General features: G+C 38.8%; 1 protein-coding gene across 1 annotated transcript in view; it reads left to right on the plus strand.

The window, feature by feature from the left end:
- DMD (dystrophin) overlaps positions 1-18,240 on the plus strand; it is a 3,625,631-nt gene that overhangs the window by 1,504,217 nt on the left and 2,103,174 nt on the right. The window contains exons 23-26 of the mRNA XM_082246191.1: positions 2,106-2,318; positions 5,204-5,317; positions 6,957-7,112; positions 11,184-11,354. Of these exons, the coding sequence (XP_082102317.1) occupies positions 2,106-2,318; positions 5,204-5,317; positions 6,957-7,112; positions 11,184-11,354 (654 nt within the window). The remainder of the gene's footprint in view (positions 1-2,105; positions 2,319-5,203; positions 5,318-6,956; positions 7,113-11,183; positions 11,355-18,240) is intronic.

Consider the following 18,240-nt stretch of genomic DNA (forward strand, 5'->3'; position numbering starts at 1 on the left):
GCTGAGAGTACAGTCTGAAAGACTAACATATTTCTGCTGTGAATTTTGAATAGCAATTGTCCTACAGTACCTGTATCTACAGAAGTTTATGATAAATTGTTTTCAATGTCATGTATTGCTAGTTATAAATAACTAATACTTGCATGTCTACAAATTTATTATAGGCTCAGAAAAAATGTTAATCATATCCAAATATATAACATGTTACAAACATGTGCATAAATCACAAGAAAAAAAAAAAACATATATAGTACAGCTCTGAAATACATGCATATTTTACCTATGTTTTATCCCTTCAAAGATTTTGCTAGCACAGAATATTACTTATTGATCTGCAAAAAATGCACTCAACCCCCAAATCGTGTTAAGGTCTGACAACACACACTATTAATGTGGACCTGCCCTAGTGTCAACCCCACCCAGTTGTCCTTTGATAACCTTCTCAAACCTTCCCTTTACCCTATTCCCTGCAACGCAAAAACAAATCGTTTGTGGTCCAACATAAAACCTGGGAGGGCTAATTACCCTTGTTGAGCTAACACAGCAAGTGTGCACAAGACACGGGACAGGCCTGAATTTCTAACATTATTATAACAGATATTTTTGTGCTTATGGAATAAACAAAATAGTAGTTAAGAGTTAGGGTTTACCTAAACTGTAAAAGCATGTCTAAATAAATCAAGTAAAAACACAATAAAATTCATAGAATTTTGCTTGCTAACAGCACATTGCCTGGTTGGAATGTAATCTTAGGCAAGTAAATGTTTTTTTTTTTTACACTGTTGATACAGATCTTCATTTTTTTCTTTTACTAGGCCTACATCTTATTTTGCTTCCTATGGGCAATGATATATTGGGGTCGATTTACTAGGTTGTGTATTTTGCAAGTGCAGTTACACTCATGTTCCTTAGCATAGGTAGTAAATCTTCACTTTGTAAAGAATACCCAATCAGGTGCAAGGAAAAGCTGTGCACAGAAACCAATCCGCTTCCAGGTTTTTTTTTTGTGCAAACCCTGATTTAACAAGCTAAAGTTAGAAGCTGATTGGCTACCATGCACAGATAGCTGCACCACATATTGAACTCTCCAGTTTTAGTCAATCAACTCCAATGAGTTCATTGTCTATTTGCCTTTAGTAAATCCACCCCAAGGAATAAGAAAAAGGTGTGCTACTGCAGGGAATCGTGAGAGAAAAATTAGCCAAAAAGAGTTTGGCAATGAGCTGTTTGTGGATTGGATTACGTGTAAAATATTCAACAGATATATACAGTATACAGTGTATTTATATATATATATATATATATATATATATATATATATATATATATATATATATATATATGTATTTATGTACAATATACTGTATATCAAAATACTGTACAGTGTATGTTGTATTTTTACCAGGATTGCTGTCAATTCCTGGTCATCCTAATTAAAATGAACCTTCAGAAAATTGCAAGTCACATCTATGTCCTAAGCATTCCACACTTCTTTTAAATACATATAGGTGTTTATGAAAGGGATGTCTCCAAAGAAAAAAAAATGTGGCAACATTTGTCTATTAGAGGAAACTCCTGACTAAAGAAAAGTGTTACAGTACATAATAGGTTAATTTGTTAATTACCTAGAGTATAACTAAAGGCTTTTTTTTTTTTTTCAATAAAGTGAAGGGGGATTAGAACACCTGTCAGGTTTTTATTGCACCCTATTTGTCCTGTTTACTGTTCTCACCTTAGGTGAAAGTGAAAGAAATTCCCTAATTTTGGGTTGTCATCAGAACGGAAATAGAGGGGAATTTTTCTGACGGGGATACTAGTTATGGTTACTGTAGTTACAACCAAGGATTCCCTCATTTTAGAGAATTTCTTTTCACATTCTGGAAACTTTTTCCTCTCCAAAGATACACAGATGGCCAAAATAAAACTGGCAGGGGTCATAATCATCTCTTACTTTTTTCCAAAATAATAATAATAAAAAAAAAATGTCTTTGACTTTACATTCATTTTTTAATAATTGTAGTAAATGGTAAAAAGTATTTTGCAGCAGGGTACTATAATTAAATCTTTGTGTTTTTGTGTCTCCATCATTATTTTGCTTTAAACAGGCCTTACAAAGTTCCCTGCAGGAGCATCAGGCTGATATGAATTATCTCAGCAAAACTGCAGCGGAGTTATCCAGCAAAGCACCTGCTGATGTCAAACAAAAATATGGGGCAGAAATTGATCAAGCCCAGAGCCGCTGGAAGTCATTATCAAATCAGCTAGCAGGACAATGCCAAAAATCTGAAGAGTTGCTAAATAAACATAGACAGTTTCAGGTATCCTTGTGAATATTGTTAACCTTTCTTATTTTGTCTGTTTACTACATATTTTTTAAACTTTAAAACTTAAAATTCAAAATTGCTGTACAGATGCTGTAGGATGAAGGAAAGTTGTGTCATCTATAGCTATAATAAATTATATTTTTTCTCAGATGGCTGTTGGAGATGTAAACATACACCTTCACAATATTGATACCATTATTCACAAACACAATACCTAAAGGAGTTCTATGATCACAGAATAGATTTTTTTTTTGTAACATCAGCCTTGCAATAGCAATATAAACAAAAGTTATATTTGACAATCCAATATAGGCTTACTTGATAAGTCTCCTTTCATGTTGTGAGTGATGCCTGTCTGCTGGTCATCTCTGTCCACAACTTACTGAATTCCCTTCATGCTCTAAAGCTTCTCATTTGCTGTTTACTTTTGATTTCAAATGACTACATATCCCATGGTACCTTGCTGCCTGCAAGCAGTGATTCATGTACTGACTCCTCCCCCTGAAACTCCTTCTCTCAGCCTCTATAGTTCAGAAGGCAGGCTCTGTAAAATGTGTGACATGGCCTACTTGTGGGGAATAGTAAATATGTGTCGCAGAATTCAAGGAAGTAATTGTGTGGGGATCTTCACAAAGCATGTTTTAAAGTTCCAACATTATTGAGAACCATAGGAGTAGGCTAATAATAATGGAAACACAATATGGAAATGTATGATTTTACATTTTGACCATAGATGCACTTTAAAGCCGGATTCCAGGTATGGCATGTTTTACATGGTTACATTGGACAAGGTGGAGAGCAGGACATCACCGTCCCACTTCTCTACTTTGTACAATCAGAAAACACATTACATTTCAATGCAAAGCTTTTTCTGAATGGACCCTGTGCTAAGAGACCAACCTCCTGTGTTCATAATGCAGCAGGGCAGCCACATCTCACTAGACCCAAAATCAAGTGGAGATCACTGGAGTAGCAGTGTCTACAACAGTGATTTCCAGCTTCTAGAGGGATCCCACAGTTATAAAAAAAAAAAAGGATAGTCACACTGGACCAAAGTGACTATATTAAAAATGCCATACCTGAAATTCTTCTTTAATGTAGTTTGACATGACATATTAGGGTTAAACCTGGTTAAAACTCTTTATGCGCTGCTGCTCTTGCTGTTACTGTGCTCTCTTAATATCCAGCCGCAAACCCTTCTCCCTTTGACCTCCTGTCCTGAAGATGAGGAAATCTTTCTAAAGTGAACAGAATTCCCATCTTAGAGAGTTGTCACAGAAACAGGTGTCTCCACTGAAAGTTTTTCTTTCATCTGACATCTGTAAAATTTTGGATTTCTCCTCACTTTCTCTTAGTGACAATTGGTAATTAAAACAATAAGAGGAGTGAATTTACGTGGTAGGTACAGCAATACAAACTTGACAGAAAGTCTAATCCTTTCATGCACTATCCAAAAGTAAAAAAATGCTTTTACATACAGTACACTTTAACATCTCTTTCTACAACTGGTCGAGGTAGTACTGGCTCAGAAATAGTCTAGAATGATACAGTGTTACCAAGTATGCCTTTCTTTTTATGTCAGTATAGCGGAGAAGCACTCAGGTATTGGGACTAGAATGCAGCACCTAGTTAGAAGTTCACTGCTCACTTAGAGCCCCCCTTTCAGGCAGGAGGGTACATGAAGGTAGGCCAGTTATCATATGCATTAAAGGGGTTCTAAAGCCTAAATATTTTTTTCCTTAATGCAATGACCTGAGCCCTCATTTGAACCAGCACTGAAGACATCTGCATCTCTCCTTGTCTCTCCTTTCACTTCCTGGTTTCACTGGCTTTACTGAGGCAGCAGGAGCCATTGGTTCCCGCTGTTGTCAATCCAAGCCAGTAATGAGGGAGTTGGGTGGTGGAGTCGAGTCTCCCTGTCTGTGTTAAAAGAAGCGGACATCGAGGCTCTGGAGTGAGCCTGCATGAGTCCCCCCTTAGAAAGCGGCTTTCTATGGGGGCACTCACTAAAGGGGGGGAGCCAGAAGTGCCTGTGGGGGACACAAGAAGTGGAGGTTCGGGGCCACTTTGTGCAATGGTAAGTAGCAGGTAAATCTAAATCTGTTACTTTTTATTTATTTTTTTAAAGCATTTATAATCAATTTAAAGGAAGCCCCCTCCTTTGTCTCTTCCTCAGAGCAGCCCTGGCAATAACATTTTAACTTGCAAACCATTATCCATGATTTTCTTTTTTCATCTACAATTTTTAAAGACCACCAGAACCAATTTACAGGTGCATAGGAGCTTGCATAAAATGTCAAGTCAATTTTTTTGGGATGCTTTTTTTCCTGATTTTTTTTGTTTGTTACAAACAGCTGAAACCACACAATTACATATTTTACTGCAGAGAGGCTGACTGCCAAAAAGAATAGATGCTATCATTATTGGTCATTAGTTATGACTGAATAAGGAATTTTATGTTCTTGGATATTTGTATGCAGATATGTCTGATGTGTGGAGAATCATACAATTCATGAATCCAGGTAATTGTGATTCATGTATTGTTTGTTTTTCTTAGTTTGGAGAAATTTGCATGCATATATTCAGACAAATAAAAAAATATCCCACAACTAACTGACTCACAGCTCGCTCACAACATGGAAGGGAGGAGAATGAGCCACATGCTCCCCTTATCCAGAAGTTATAGATATTTGACTTTACTCTTGGTGGCGGGAAAAAGGGAAGGTGGATTTGTGCAGCTGGGGAGGGCAGGGGTAGGATAACCTGATGTTTTACCCTGCTTGGCAAATACATAGAGATATATGTAAAGGAAAAGGAATGAATGCTGACCAGTGAATGCAAAATAAAATAAACGACATTTACCTCTTTTACCAAAACAGAATGATATCAAAACATTAAAAAAATGGATGGCTGAAGTGAATGTTTTCCTCAATGAAGAATGGCCAGCCCTTGGAGATTTAGAAGCACTTGAAAAACAACTAGAACAATGTAGCGTAAGTATAACATTCACTGGAGGATCAAAAAGATGTATTACTTTTTTACTGTATACATATACTGTACATGTGATATGGAAGCCTTTTGGGACCACAAATAATATTTTCTTAAGTTAAAGTGACGCTAAATTCTAGTCAAGTATATATTCTTAACTCAAAAAAATACCTTCTGTTGTTCTCAGCCTCCTTCAAATCTGTAAATTGCCTTTTTTGCTGCCGTGATCTGACTTCCTGATAGAGGGTGGCTAAATTGTACCCCATGGAAGGCATGTAGCCACCCTCTCTTATCTCACTATCAAGTATGGGATTTGTAGTGTGTATAGAGCAGTGTATATGACCACAACTATTGTGCACAGCCTGATTCAAACAAATGGAAGTGAAGGGGGAAAAGAGGTTTGGGATCTCATGGAGAATGCTACAAGGAGGCAGAAAAACACAGTAAAAAATTATTTCATTAAAAAACAAATGGATTACAGGACCATAAGGTAGTGGATGTGTATGGATAATTTTTAAACACTAAGGATGTAACTTAGTGTCACTTTAAGGCTGCTGCAATCTTATGAAATAATGCAGTGTTTTTTCTTGGTTGCTGATGCCATTCCTATATGTTTTTAACTACATTGTGTGGCAAAAGGTTTATGGACACTTGGCCATCACATCTATGCTATATGGCCAAGAGTACATAGAAATCACACTAAGTTATGGAGTTCAGATATTTCCAATAAAGAACACTGCTAATGCTCCTACATACTAAGGCAGTTTAGACTACTGTATTTTTACTCTTGCTGCAAGTTTGAGGAAGGCCTGTTCCTGCATGACTGTCATCCTGTGCACAAAGGTTTATGGACACTTGGCCATGGCATCTATGCTATATGGCCAAAAATACATAGAAACCACACTAAGTTATGGAGTTCAGATATTTCCAATAAAGAACACTGCTAATGCTCCTACATACTTAGGCAGTTTAGACTACTGTGTTTTTACTCTTGCTGCAAGTTTGAGGAAGGGCTGTTCCTGCATGACTGTCATCCTGTGCACAAGGCTTACTCCAGTGGCCTGCAAAAAGCCTTGACCTCAACCCTATTCAACACTTATGGGATGAATTTGACATGGTATTTGAGGGTCCAGTTTTTATATCTCACACCAGTTCCTGACAAATGCTTTTTGGCTAGTTGGGTACAAACGGTTGCAAGGGTAAGGTCAAAATGTCTATGGTTTTGAAATAGAATGTACTTTTAAGCCATACAGATTTGATGTTCATGAGTCCACAAACCTTGTTCACATTGGGGGAAATTTACTAAAACTGGTGCACACAGAATCTGGTGAAGCAGCATCAGATTCTGTGTGCACTAGTTTTAGTAAATCTCCCCCATAGTGTATAGTAGGCTTGCATATTCAGATGTAATAGTCATTGTAAGGACATCTTATGTTCAAGAATACAACAAAATTTAATTCAAACAAAAAAACACTTTAGTGTATTGAAATTGAAAATTAGGTATTTCCGTAAAGTTTTTGGATTGGGCTTTGGCTACCTCTCTACAGTAGAGGGATACTATAGAACCCTATGGTAGTCTTTCATGAGCATGTAAAAGTAGAGATTGTTTATTAAATGTGATCATTTTTTTTGCTTTCTTAACAGGCATTAGTTAATGATATCCAAACAATACAGCCTAGTGTAACCAGTGTGAATGATGTTGGGGATAATTTGATAATCAAAGCTGAACCAAATTACTTGCCCAAGTTGAAAGCTGAACTACAAAATCTAAATGACCAGTGGGATCACATATGCAAACAGGTATGTATGACCTGTGTATTGTGGAGCAGCAGTATTTATAAACCGAATATATCATTAGGCTGTTAGTTTAGACTTTGTGCATCATTTCACATTCAATTCGTTTGTTGGGTGTTTTAAGATATTTACTTTTAGATATTCAAAGAATATTTTGTCTTAAGTAAATACGCACAAAAGTCCCATCACATCAACACCATTGTATAATAGCACTAGTATGCTTCTCTGGAAAAGATTAAAATGGTAAATCACCACAATGTTTCAGACATTTTTCCTTTCTCCCCGCAGGATCAAAATAACTATTTCTTTGAATTGAGCTGTGTAGAAAGATTTGTGATAATCCATGAAGTCAGTTTTATTCAGACAGGTACTCAATCAGAAAAATATAGTGACATGGAATTTTTCAGTTAATGGAGTGTGATTCATTTGCTATTGAAGGCTATGACCTGGAAATACAGGAAGCCTCCTTTGCCATTTGCTGTGTGGTGAGAGAAGTTACATTATTGCTGTGAAGCCCAATAAATGCAGTGACGAGTTCTTATATTGGCAAAGCTGTTTTAAAGCTTTTCCTTATCCCTGCGAGTGCAGTAGGACAGATGGAAACAGGATACTGACATATGGTAACAGGAAGTTTTAGTATTTTATCCATTGCAATAACACAATGTTAACATAAAGCCAGTTTGGTTTCAGATGTGTCCAAGTAGCTGCTTCGCTATTTGTATATAAGACCAATATTAAATAGAAAGAGAATCTATGCCCAAGAACAAATGATTTAATATATTTGAACTTACTAGTCCTTAGATGTGGTAGCTGCAATAGATTTCCTTTTTTTTTTTTTGTCACCCAGTCATTCTACTAGTAACTCATTTTCTGCCATAGAGTGTCAACTCTCACCCACTCTATGAAGAAGCAGCATTGTCACCTTAGAACAGGACTACAACACACCTCTCCTACTCCTTTTCTCCATAACATAGGAGAAGGTGATCTGAAGTCCACAAAAATAATTGGGAATGATGCGTTTGATAAGAGTGCAGCACAAGCAGAGCATAGAGAAAGTTTTCACCTCATAAGATTTCTGGCAGGATTAAAGAGTATTTATTGCACTTATAGAACAGGTATAACAAAATGCTTTTAATTGATTGATAAGAGCAGATTGTACAGGAAGTTTTCAGTTTGTAACATTTTTGGAAAGATTGAAAGGTATCTATTGCACTTATAAAGAGGTATAACAAAATCTGTCTGACTGTTTATTTAATTGTATTGTAACTCAACTTTCATTGGAAAAGAAAAATTAGAAATTACAAAAAAATAATATAGCATATACAATTGCCACACAAGTCATATTTTAATTGAGTGTTATTAAAAATACCTTTACTTTTAAATCTGCAGCAGCTGTAATTTGCTGAAAAATGCAATGCAATATGGCCATCTGCAGGTGTTCTGTACACAGTTGGTGTATGGATCGCCCCTAGAAATGTCATTTCCTTTCTGTGTGATTGGCTGACTGATTTTCCCAGAAGTCTGCACTAAGATACAAGTCAGATTTAAGGCATCCTTTGCAACAATTTAATTTTTGGTGAAATACCCCCAAAGGGTTTATCATGTCTAAAGGGATACAGACCCTGGCACTTTACTCATTAAAACCCTGACAGTGCATCAGCTGATTGATAATAAAAGTCACTCCTATTCAGATTCACTTTGCACATGGACATAGACAGATATTTCTTCAGCGTAACAAAAGGTAGGAATCCACAACAAAGTTTCTTAAAGTTCTTGTAATGTACATTACTCACCATAGGGGATTTTTTTTAAACAAAAGTGGAGTTACTCTTTAACAAGAGTGCCAATGAGAGTTCAAATAGTTCATTTAAAATTCCCTGTACAAAACCACCATCAACACTTTCCTCTTTTGACCCTGCTACTACTGAAGAGGTAGCTACAGTTTTCTCAGAAGCCCGCCTTACAATCTGTGCCCTGGATCCTGTTCCCTTACAACTTCTACGGTTATCCTTTTCCTATGCTCTCTCACTCACATCTTCAATCTCTCCCTCTCTACTGGTACCTTTCTTCTAAAACATGCTCTGATCACCCCCATATTTAAAAAGCCCTCACTTGACCCCACCTTCCCAAACATCTTAGGATCAATCTCCTTGCTCACCTTTACATAAAAACTTTTAGAACACTCAGTCTACAACGGTCTGAGCTCCTACCGCACTGACAACAACCTTGTTGACCCCTTACAGTCTGGCTTTTGCTCCCTACACTCCACTAAAATTGTCCTCACTAATGATTTACTAACTGCTAAAACCAATGGGCACTACTCCATATGCATACTACTAGACCTCTCTGCAGCCTTTGATACTGTTGACCATTCCCTCCTCAAAAAAAGAAAGAAAAAAAACTCCACTCTCTTGGCCTGCAAGATTCTGCTCTCTCCTGGTTCTCCTCCTACCTATCACAGTGCTCCTTCAGCGTTACCTACAACTCTATCTCCTCCTCTCCACTTTCCCTCTCTGTAGAGGTTTGCCAAGGTTCTGTCCTCCGACCCCTCCTCTTCTCTATATATATATATCCCCTCCCTTGGTCACTTGGTAAACTCCCATGGCTTCCAGTACCATTTCTATGCTAATGAACCCCAAATATATCTCTCTACTCCCCACCTCACTCCTTCAGTCTCCTCTCGCATTATTAACTTTCTAACTTACATGTCAGCATGGATGTCACACCATTTCCTCAAACTCAGTCTTTCTAAAACTGAGCTCATAATATTATTTTATAATATATTTGAGGGCTCCACCTCTTGTCAGGTCAGCAGTGCTATTTTTCATCTTTTCCCTGTCTGGGTTATGATTCCTCTCATTGTTTTTGTTTTTTTTTTCTTTTTCTTTTTTTCCCTGTTTGTTCATGACCAATAAGGCACATTCTCTTCCCCACCTTCTATTGTCATTCCACCTTATTGTTCCTATGCTTTTTATGACAAGGCCACCCCTTTCTCCTCAACCCTAGCTCTATTCCGCCTCTTTGGTCCTTGGGCTTGTGATATGATCTATATCACCTTCTTTTTCTCCCATGCTCTTACCCTCTGTCAGTAAAGGGCAGGCTTGAGAAAGGGGGCATTTTCTAACACACTTAGCCAGGCCCACTTCTGGAATTCCAGTGTGATGATTTTGGCTTTGCCCATGGCATGCTGTCAGACTATGTGTTTACAGAACCGCCACAAAGCAGTTTAGGATGCTGGCTGCCTCGACCTGCTATGCTGGGCTCTGTTTCTGGATAAGAATCTGGTTTTCATATGTGCTGTACTCCTACAACAGGTGTTAATTGGGCTGTACCTTAACCTACAATTACCCCCATCCCTGGTCCATGGAGGGGTTGTCTTCTGCGAGGCTAATCCCTAGTGCCAGGGAGAAAAGGGACCGCTGCTCTAAACCATTTATTTGGTTGGCGCTGCAACAAAGCAGTACTTTTCTTTAAAAAAAAATATATACATATATATATTACTTTACCAATACTTATTACAAGCTTTTGTTGACTTTTTTATGTTCAAAATGATGAATTCTAAAGAGGCAAAATAGTCATAAGCAAACAATTTTTTTCACATAAAAATAAAGGCATTTTATTAGCTTCAGTGGTTGTTGTGTCAGTAATACATTCTTTATCTCGGTTATAATAGTTTTATGTCTCCATGAAATGTACTGTAGCAGTTTAGAAGATACATTTATCTGTTTGTCCTTGAAGAAGAAATATCAGCAAACTATTTCAAAAGGTGTTCTCAGAAGTTAGAACACATCTGGTTTGAACAAATAACATTCAGAGCACGTGTTTATGTGTGAGCTGCTCCTCTTTATTTTCTCTGCATTTGTTGTTTGGTATATGTGAACACACTGTCAACTTATGTTTGTCTTAAATTACAACAAAACCTTCAGAAAATCTGTTTTGCCATTTCATACAACCCATACTTGGTGTGAAATCTCTGCAAGTAATATAAGTGCAATCTAAAGATGTACTAGTTATTGCAATTGTATTTTTCATCTGTCCTTGCCACTTTCTAGCTTTCACTTTATGTCTCAATTTTAGGCCCATGCAAAAAAAGCAGCATTAAAAGGGGGCTTGGAAAAAACTGTTACTCTCCGGAAAGATCTATCTGAAATGCAAGAATGGATAGCACAAGCTGAAGAGGAATATTCTGAGAGGGATTTTGAGTACAAAACACCAGAGGAACTTCAAAAGGCATTGGAAGAGCTAAAGGTATCTGGTTTACATACTTCATTAGGTGGGATGGCAAGGTCCTTGAAGAAAAGCAGCAGGTAGTGGAGATCAGTACTTACTGAGAGGCTGCTGCATAGCAAGCAATCAGCATGGAGAATCTGTAAGCGGGTGGCAGGCCGTTTTTGTTACAGCTGAAATAGCTTGCCAAGGACCCATTGCTTCTGGGTAGTATGGGATTCAAGTTGAATTGCACAAATGCAGATTCAGTGTGCTACTATGGTAAAGATTAGATGTATCACATCGCTTGTCTGTATATGGCGACATAGTATCAAAGAGGGGAATGTGTTAATATTGGTACCGGTGAACTGAAAGGACTAGATTACACAGGTTTCTGAATAGCAAGCATGGGACAGGGGACAAAATGCCCTTCTAAACAAACACTAAGCATACATTTAAATGGCATGAAATAAAATAAAGTATAAACAAAATTAAAACTAAAAACAATCAGCATGTTTCCACTGCAGTGGGTAACATAAAGGGTAAAAATGTGCATATAATTGTAAAATGGTTCAATCTGTTTGTGATTGAACATTGAAATGATGACCAGATTAAAAGCAATGCTGAAACTATTCTATTGGCTTGAATTCTCTTGCACGGATGTCTTTAAATGTCTATTAGCCGAATAGCCGGACTGATGCCACAGATGTGCTGAGCATGGCTATCAGTCTCTGCCAGTTTTTATCTGTCAGAGTCATATTAATTACAGTTGTACCCCTCTGTCAGTGTAAGCTTGTATATTTTTATAGGTTCTTGCGGTAAAAGCCAAGGAAACTTAGACCTCTGTAGTGTATCAATGCTTTCCTAGACAGAAAAAGCCACACATAGGTCTGCACAAAATACAATTAGTACAAAATATGCCTACAACATGCACAAGCTATTAATCCTTTCTAGCAAAATAAGGATGTGCAATATGTATGCAATACTTATCTTCATGATGGAGTCATCAAGATGGAATATTCCTTGTGGTTCTTTGTGCAGAGTCCAACAACTTTCTCCAAAGTCCTTCAGCTTCTAGCATCCGTGTCTTGCCTCGTTGTGTTCCAAAACAACTCTGTTGTTTGTCTCTCCCCATGCTTGTTTCAAAAAGTTCTAAACTCCTCCCACCAACTTTCACTTACATCATATCCTGTCCTCTGCTTAGCTTCTAAACCAATCCGACTGGTTTCTTTGCATATTAGTGGAGCCATTGGTGCCTTTAAAATACTTGGTCTTAAAAATCAAACTATGCTATACAAACTAACAAATACACGTGCTGTAAAATCACCAAAATATCCATAGCAACACTTTCCACCTCTTGATTTTTATAGCATGATATTTGACTAAATGTACAACTTCAAAAGCTCTTAAAGCCTTTGTTCAGGAAAGTAAATCCAGAGTGAAGTAACCCCCTCATATTATAAATGGGAGGGAAAAAATATCTTTGGACACCCGTATCATCTGGGCAATCAGACTTTTTTTTTTTTTTTTTGTCCCTGGAAGGCTGCAACATTACTTTGAGCAGGGTTAGCAATGCCCTTGACAGTCTGTGGGAAGAAAGTCCCAGATGATGAAAGTCTCTTGATCATAAGGAAATGCTCAGATGAAAGTCCACTCCAACTCAGCCACCATCAGGAAATCATCCTCAGGTTCTCTCCTGGTCTGCCTCCTCCCAACTGACCTGGTCATCTGCTCTGCCTGCTCCATCTCTCGATGCTCAGTACCTTAAAAGTGTAAGAGACAAAGCAGATCATATGTTCCTTTCAACTGTGCCAAAAACATAGCTCACTGCTCACATTTCTGTTGGGGATATCATATGCAGGCATCCAGCAAGGGTGTTCAGATCAGTTGGCTGCACTAAGGAATCAGGACACAGACGGATAAGGTATAAATACGTTTATTAAGGCAAAAGACACACTACAATACCAACACCAGCAGACCATAAACAAGACAATGAAATATAACCTGACAGTGCAAAAACCCAAAACTAACCTAACTAACTACAGTATCTCACAAAAGTGAGTACACCCCTCACATTTTTGTAAATATTTTATTATATCTTTTCATGTGACAACACTGAAGAAATTACACTTTGCTACAAAGTAGTGAGTGTACAGCTTGTATAACAGTGTTAATTTGCTGTCCCTTCAAAAAAGCTCAACACACGGCCATTTATGTCTAAACCGCTAGCAACAAAAGTGAGTACACCCCTAAGTGAAAATGTCTGAATTGGGCCCAATGTGTTAATATTTTGTGTGGCCACAATTGTTTTCCAGCACTGCCTTAACCGTCTTGGGCATGGAGTTCACCAGAGTTTCACAGGTTGCCACTGGAGTCCTCTTCCACTCCTCCATGACGACATCACAGAGCTGGTGGATGTTAGAGACCTTGTGCTCCTCCACCTTCTGTTTGAGGATGCCCCTCAGATGCTCAATAGGGTTTAGGTCTGGAGACATGCTTGGCCAGTCCATCACCTTTACCCTCAGCTTGTTTAACAAGACAGTGGTCATCTTGGAGGTATGTTAGGGGTCGTTATCATGTTGGAATACTGCCTTGCGGCCTAGTCTATGAAGGGAGGAGATCATGCTCTGCTTCAATATGTCACAGTACATGTTGGCATTCGCGGTTCCCTCAGTGAACTATAGCTCCACAGTGCCGACAGCACTCATGCAGCCTTAGACCATGACACTCCCACCACCATGCTTGACTGTAGGCAAGACACACTTGTCTTTGTACTCCTCACCTGGTTGCCGCCACACACGCTTGACACCATCTGAACCAAATAAGTTTATCTTGATCTCATCAGACCACAGGACATTGTTCCAGTAATCCACGTCCTTAATCTTCTTGTTTTCAGCAAAGTGTTTGCGGGCTTTCTTGTGAATCATCTTTAGAAGAGAATTCCTTCTGGGACGACAGCCATGCAGACCAATTTGATGCAGTGTGCTGCCTATGGGCTGAGCACATTCAGGTTGACCCCCCCACCCTTTCAAACTCTGCAGCAATGCAAGCAGCACTCGTACATCTATTTCCCAAATGCAACCTCAGCATATGAAGCTGAGCATGTGCACTCAACTTCTTTGGTTAACCATGGGGAGGCCTGGTCTGAGTGGAACCTGTCCTGTTAAACCGCTGTATGGTCTTGGCCACTGTGCTGCAGCTCAGTTTCATGGTCTTGACAATCTTCTTATAGCCTATGCCATCTTTATGTAGAGCAACAATTCTTTTTTTCAGATCCTCAGAGAGTTCTTTGCCATGTGGTGCCATGTTTAACCTCCAGGGACCAGTATTAGAGAGTGAGAGTAATAACATTAAAACTTAACACACCTGCTCCCTATTCACATCTGAGACCTTGTAACACTAACGAGTCACATGACACAGGGGAGGGAAAATGGCTAATTGGGCTCCATTTGGACATTTTAACTTAGGGGGTGTACTCACTTTTGTTGCCAGTGGTTTAGACATGAATGGCTGTGTGTTGAGTTATTTTGAGGGGACAGCAAATTTACATTGTTATACAAGCTGTACACTCACTACTTTACATTGTAGCAAAGTGACATTTCTTCAATGTTGTCACATGAAAAGATATAATGAAATATTCACAAAAATGTGAGGGGGTGTATTCACTTTTGTGAGATATTGTATATACAAAATGGAGGGAGCAGACAGGAGCAAGACAGGACAGGGAAAGGAGACAAGGGAAGCAGGAAGGAGGGTACAAGAAGCAGGGAACAGGACACAGAACCAGAATCAGGATCAGGGTACAGGGTCCAGCATCAGGTTCAGGCTCAGACAAGGACACAGCTTACAGGTGGAATACTGAAGCCCTGAACCTCAGTGAAGGGCGGGCTTATATTCCCTCAGCAGTCCACATCAGGTGCAGTCTAATTAAATGTACAGTCCAGCTGCTGGGAGACACCTGCTGCTGGGCACTGGAACAGCAGTGCCACCAGCAGGTTGCCCACGTAATGACACCAATCCTTACAAATTCTCTATCTCCCCAGTTCTAACTGCAAAACTATTGTAGGGTGCCCACTGTTGCCTTGTAACACTTTCACAGAAAGGCATTGATTTCCATCAGAAAGAATAAACCTGAATCTCTCTCTGCACTGTCCTGAGAATACTGGCCTGCTGTTGTCCAGCCTTCACAGCATGGCACCTTGTAGCAAAATGACTCACTCTATGACAACAAAAACACCTAATGTGACTGAATCTACCATTCCCAACCACTTGCTTCCACTTCTTAAGCAATGCTGGTATAGGTATCTCATCTAATTCCTCTCTTATGTAAATCAGTCCACATGTGTCTCCTGGAGACCATAGGCCTTGCCTTCTTGTTATCTGACTCAACTTGGCCATCTCAACTTGGCCATAAGCTTCCAGCTTATGGGAAGTAACAATGGCACATTTCCTACTTTTGCTTACAGGCTTAAGGCCTTTTTCCTTTGTTAGGGCATCATTAGACCTGATTATGAAGGCTGAACACTGTTCATTCAAATCTTCAGCTCTGCCTGCCATGGTTTGAACACAATTTGAAGCCACTGCAGGTTTGACTTTGAGTGCCCTACATCCTTTGCCTTGCTTGCAGTGTCTTCCACACTCTTGGTTGCCTCTGCAAGCTGCTCCTTCAGCAGTCTATTTCTAACTCTGCCTTTTTTCTCTTTTCAGATTAAATATGTAGAGCATGCAGGAAGTGCAAACTAAACACAGCAACTACCCGCATCTCTCCCTTACTGAACCCAAAACATTTGAGACTAAAATCTGAAGAAAGATCATAGACTTCATCTCTTCAAGCTCTGTTCAAAGGTGAAGCATACCTAGCCAGCTCCTTTGCAACAGATATCCACAAACTATCTGTGTCCCAGGTAGGAAGGGTGCACACCTTCTCCTCTTGGACACCAGAAACCTTTGCAGCCTTACTCTTCCTAAACACTGTACACAGAATTTGTCTTTAGCACACGCTACATAACACAAAACAGAAAAGAGGTCTGCTTCAGTTGAGCGTTAGCGCAGGTCCCGGACAAGCCCCTAAATGTTTTGCTTGCATCTTTTTAATGTTTTTTTGCAGTAAAATCCAAGGAAACATAGACCTCTGTAGTGTATTAATGCTTTACTAAACAGAAAAAGCAGCACATATGACTGAACAAAATACAATTAGTACAAAATGTGCCTACAACATGCACAAGCTAATTATCCTTTCTAGCAAAATAAGCATGTACCATATGTATGCAATACGTATCTTTATGATGGAGATCATCAAGATGGAATCTTCTTCATGGTTCTTTGCTCAAATGCTCAGAGTCCAAAAACTTTCTCCAAAGTCTTCCAGCTTATAGCAGCCATGTCTTGCCTATTTGTGTTCCAAAACAACTAATTTGTCTTTCCACATGCTTGTTTCAAAAAGCCCTACACCCCCCCCCCCAACTTCCCAACTTCCAGATACATCATATCCTGCCCTCTGCTTAGCTCCTAAACCAATCCGACTGGTTTATTAGTACATCAATGGAGGGAGTCTTAGGTTTTTAAAACACATGGTCTTAAAACTCTAACTATGCTATACTAACCATAAATACATATGCTATAAAATCACCTAAATATCTATAGCAACACACCCTCCCTCACAGCATTACCAATATATGCCCCCGCTGGTGGCATCTGCCCCCTGCCCCCTCCCCCTTTTGTTTTCTTTATTCTTCTTTGTAAGTACCTATTTTGAGCTGACGACTATATGGGCATTGTGGGGTCCTTTCGAAAAATATACAAGAAAGTCCTCAATAAAAACCTGGAATCACCTTCCCTTGAAATAAGCTTCCGAATCCCCTAACTCCCAGAATTTCCATTCTAGATACTTAAATCCAAGCCAGACATATGGACTTTTTTGTTACATGAGGCATTACGACCTGTTTTTGTAGATGGTACAATGTTAGACTCCATTTGTTTTATATGGAGTATTTTGCTTTCCCTGATTTACCCCCTCCCACTACCTTTCTTGTTTTCTTTGTTTTTCTCTTACCTTTGTACCTGAAAATGCATAAATGCAAAACACTATGAATGACAACAATAAACTGGATGTAACTGAAAATAATATAATAAAATGCTAGCACAGGTGTCAAACTGGGGGCCCTCCAGAGTTCTGTGCAGTGCAATTTCAGCCCATTCATTTTGAATGGCCAAAAGTAGTACATGCACTACTTTTGGAACGCACTGCAACTCGATTATATGGTACTTTTATACCATGCAATCTGGTGCCATCCAATATGGGCAAAGACTGCATTTGCAACTTGCGTTTGGGGTGTTATCAACTTTGCACTGACACCCGCTGCAGACCCCAAGGGCATTGCAGTGCGGTAAAGCGGCACGAAATGTGGATCTTTCAAACCGCATTCCAGTGTGAACAGGCACTAAGCAATATTGTATGATGATGTGAACTTTCAAAAGGCAAGATGTGATGATTCAACAGTTAGAGGAGTCCTGACTATTTATCTAGATGACTACTGTTATCTAATTTCAGAAAAAAATCATGTTTATAAGGTCAAGCAAAATTAGCATACCACTTCTGTTGTTTTGTTCAGACCATCAGGGTGTAGTGTTTTTGCAGGAAAAGTGCTTATACTGGTATTTAGCTAATATTGTTAATAACTTGTAAGGAGCGAAATTAACCCCCACTGTGTAATACATATAGATAAAATAAAGGATCTTAAAGCTTCCACTGAAATAAATAAAAACTAAATTCTACTCCATTTTTAAACTTCAGAGCTTTATTAAAAACCAGAGAAGTTCAATAAGCAAAAAACCTGCCTTGCACACTTTTATACAGTACCTAAAATATGTCAGATTTTCAAAAAACAGAGCAAAGAAAGACCATTTCGGATTCATTGGTTTCTTTGAA

This window comes from Pelophylax lessonae (genome assembly GCF_965119305.1).
Source record: "Pelophylax lessonae genome assembly, chromosome: 2".
Lineage (NCBI taxonomy): Eukaryota > Metazoa > Chordata > Amphibia > Anura > Ranidae > Pelophylax > Pelophylax lessonae.